The 2,641-nt window shown below is 32.6% G+C and overlaps 1 protein-coding gene across 1 annotated transcript; it reads left to right on the plus strand.

The window, feature by feature from the left end:
* On the plus strand, positions 270-1,976 carry LOC109241846 (18.1 kDa class I heat shock protein-like). Its single transcript, XM_019408667.1, has 2 exons — positions 270-504; positions 1,416-1,976. The coding sequence occupies exons 1-2, from the start codon at positions 405-407 to the stop codon at positions 1,778-1,780; spliced, it is 465 nt and encodes a 154-aa protein (XP_019264212.1). The 5' UTR covers positions 270-404; the 3' UTR covers positions 1,781-1,976.

Consider the following 2,641-nt stretch of genomic DNA (forward strand, 5'->3'; position numbering starts at 1 on the left):
TATATATGCATAATGTTGTATCTTATGTCGAAGTTTTTTTTTTTCCCCATTCTATGGGTATATACGTATTAACCCATGTCGTTGCATCACATTTTGTCTCACTACTTCTACCTGATTTATTAAACACCCAACTGACTAGCTAGCATATGAAGCAAACATGGAATTTCTCATTGCCCTACACAATGGACTTCACCATGTGCTCTCAAAAGGTAGTTAACCAGAAAGCAACTTGAAACAACAACCTCTATGACCAAAAAGGAATCTTTCTCTTCCCATAAGAGAGCTCTAAATTAGTTGATATTCTTTGATATTCTCCTATATATAGAGAAACATCTTGCAGCTCTTAATCTGAAAGAATTCACTTAAAATTCAAGAGAGCGAGTAATATTCCCATTAATTAATTAATGGAAGCCAAAGTAGGAGCATCTGAAGACCGTTTTGAACCATCGTACGAGTGGCTACGTGAACAAAGACATGACGTTCTCTTAGTTCATCTCCCAGCTGGTAAGGAATGCTCCCTCCAATCTTTTTACTCGTCATGTTTGTATTCTACACGCTCCTTAAGAATATATTAATTAACAGAATTATTCTTTGATACTACTCTTTCTTTCACTATATTAATCTCTCTATACATTTATTAGCGTAAGAACACAAGGTGAAAAAAAATAATTAGCTCTATCTTGATTTTCTAAAATAACAAATATTATGGATCAATTACTTTGAGTAACCATGACCAACTAAAAAGGACGGAAGGAGTAATATAATTTTTCACATTCTACATTACCAATAACAGCATTATATAGAAGGTAATCCAGGTTTCTTTCAACAAAGAAATACTACGTACAGCAAAAACATTTATCAACATTCAATATTCTCAATGTAAAATGGCGTACATAAGTCATTCTTTACTTAAGAATTACTCCATCCATCCCAATATGTGACACCGTTCAAATTTCAAGAGTCTAATTTTTTAATTTTGGCCATGAATAATTTTGACATAAATTTTTTTTTTTTAAAAATAAACTTTATATATTTGAAAATTACATAAGAAATACTGTAAGTCACAATAATTAACAATTTAAAATATTTAAAAGACATGAAAAACTACAATCAAAGCATAAATTATTTGACTCTCGAAATCTGAATAGTGCCACATAAATTAGGATAGATATTTGATAATCTATCCAACTCATTTTTTGATTCACGTCTCGAAGTTTTCCAGCTTTCAGCATACATAACATGATTTATACTTATAAATCAAAGCATAACATGATTTATACTTATAAACTATGTTTGCTTTTTTTCAAAATGTAAAAGCTGAAATATCCGTGACATTTTAACCAGCCTAAAAAGTTGAATAATGATAAACAGCGGGATTTTTAAGCTATTTATTGATTCTTTTCTTTGCATGGAAGAATTCAAGGATAAAGAAGGGTTGAAGGTACAAATAAGCAGTTTTGGAGGCTTGAAGGTTTCTGGAGATCGACAAGTCAATAAAAAAAGATTGCGATTTTTCAGGGAATTTCCAGTATGGAAGGACTATGAAACTGATGAAATCCAGGCAGAGTTCGAGAAAGGTGTTCTTAAGATTACATTGCCAAAGAAAATTACTAAATCACCCCCAGCTGATGAAGAAAAAGGATCAACTAAAGCATCAAAGAATTCAAGATTGAACAAGTTCACAAAGGTGGTTTTGGGTGTTGCAGCTGCGGTTGTTGTGGCTGCTGGCCTCACTGGTTTTGCTTACTATACTTTTACGTTTACAGTAATTGAAGATTGAGTAAAAGCAATTCAGTAACTTCACATATATGTACAGGCCTCTTTATATAACAGCTATCACTATAACAATTATTCACTATAAAAGTCAAATTTCTTTTGGAACCAATTTACATGTTATGTTATAATAGTATATGTTTATAATAGCACTTCGCTGTAACAATCAAAAAAATCTGAAATAAACGAAACTGTTATAAAGAGATTTGACTGTATTGTTATTATTTTACATCCCTTTCACCTTGCATATATTGTAATAAACGCTATCAAATCCATGTTCAAGGTCCAGTAAACCTATCAATGTCAGAATAACTTGCAGGAAGGGCAACCAATGCCACAAGGTGTGAGAAATAATCGGATGTTGGGAATTACTCACAAAGAAGCTACGTTGAGAGAGAGTATTTTGAAGTCTGTCAAATTGCATAAGAAAAGTTACAGTAGAGGCCTTTTAAATAGGCTTACAACCAACTGACTTAAGCTAAAAATAAGCAACTAATAAACAAAGTGGATAAAATGCTCCCACTACTTCTACCATTATCATCCAACTAAATGATCATGCTAATTAACTGAACAAGTACTAAATTTCATATGTTAAAAACTAGGAACTAAATAAGTTGTCACTTTGAAGCATTAATCAACACACCCCCTTGCTTCAAAGCTTGTCACTCCCATTTGTGATCTGAAATACTCATACTTGCCAACGGAAGTGCTTTGGTTAGATATCAGCAACTTGNGCTTGCTCTTGAAATAGATCAGCAAGTAACCTCTTTAGCCAAACCGCTTGACAAGCTGATGCAGTAGCAACAACATATTCTTCTTCAGATGATGACAAGGTCACAATTTCTTGCTTCATTGAGCTCCAAGATAT

Source organism: Nicotiana attenuata, chromosome 1, assembly GCF_001879085.1.
Source record: "Nicotiana attenuata strain UT chromosome 1, NIATTr2, whole genome shotgun sequence".
Lineage (NCBI taxonomy): Eukaryota > Viridiplantae > Streptophyta > Magnoliopsida > Solanales > Solanaceae > Nicotiana > Nicotiana attenuata.

Coding starts and splice junctions, on each gene's coding strand:
- LOC109241846 (XM_019408667.1), top strand. CDS start 405: ATGGAAGCCAAAGTAGGAGCATCTGAAGACCGTTTTGAACCATCGTAC. Junction 505..1,415: donor CTTAGTTCATCTCCCAGCTG/GTAAGGAATGCT, acceptor TTTGCATGGAAG/AATTCAAGGATAAAGAAGGG.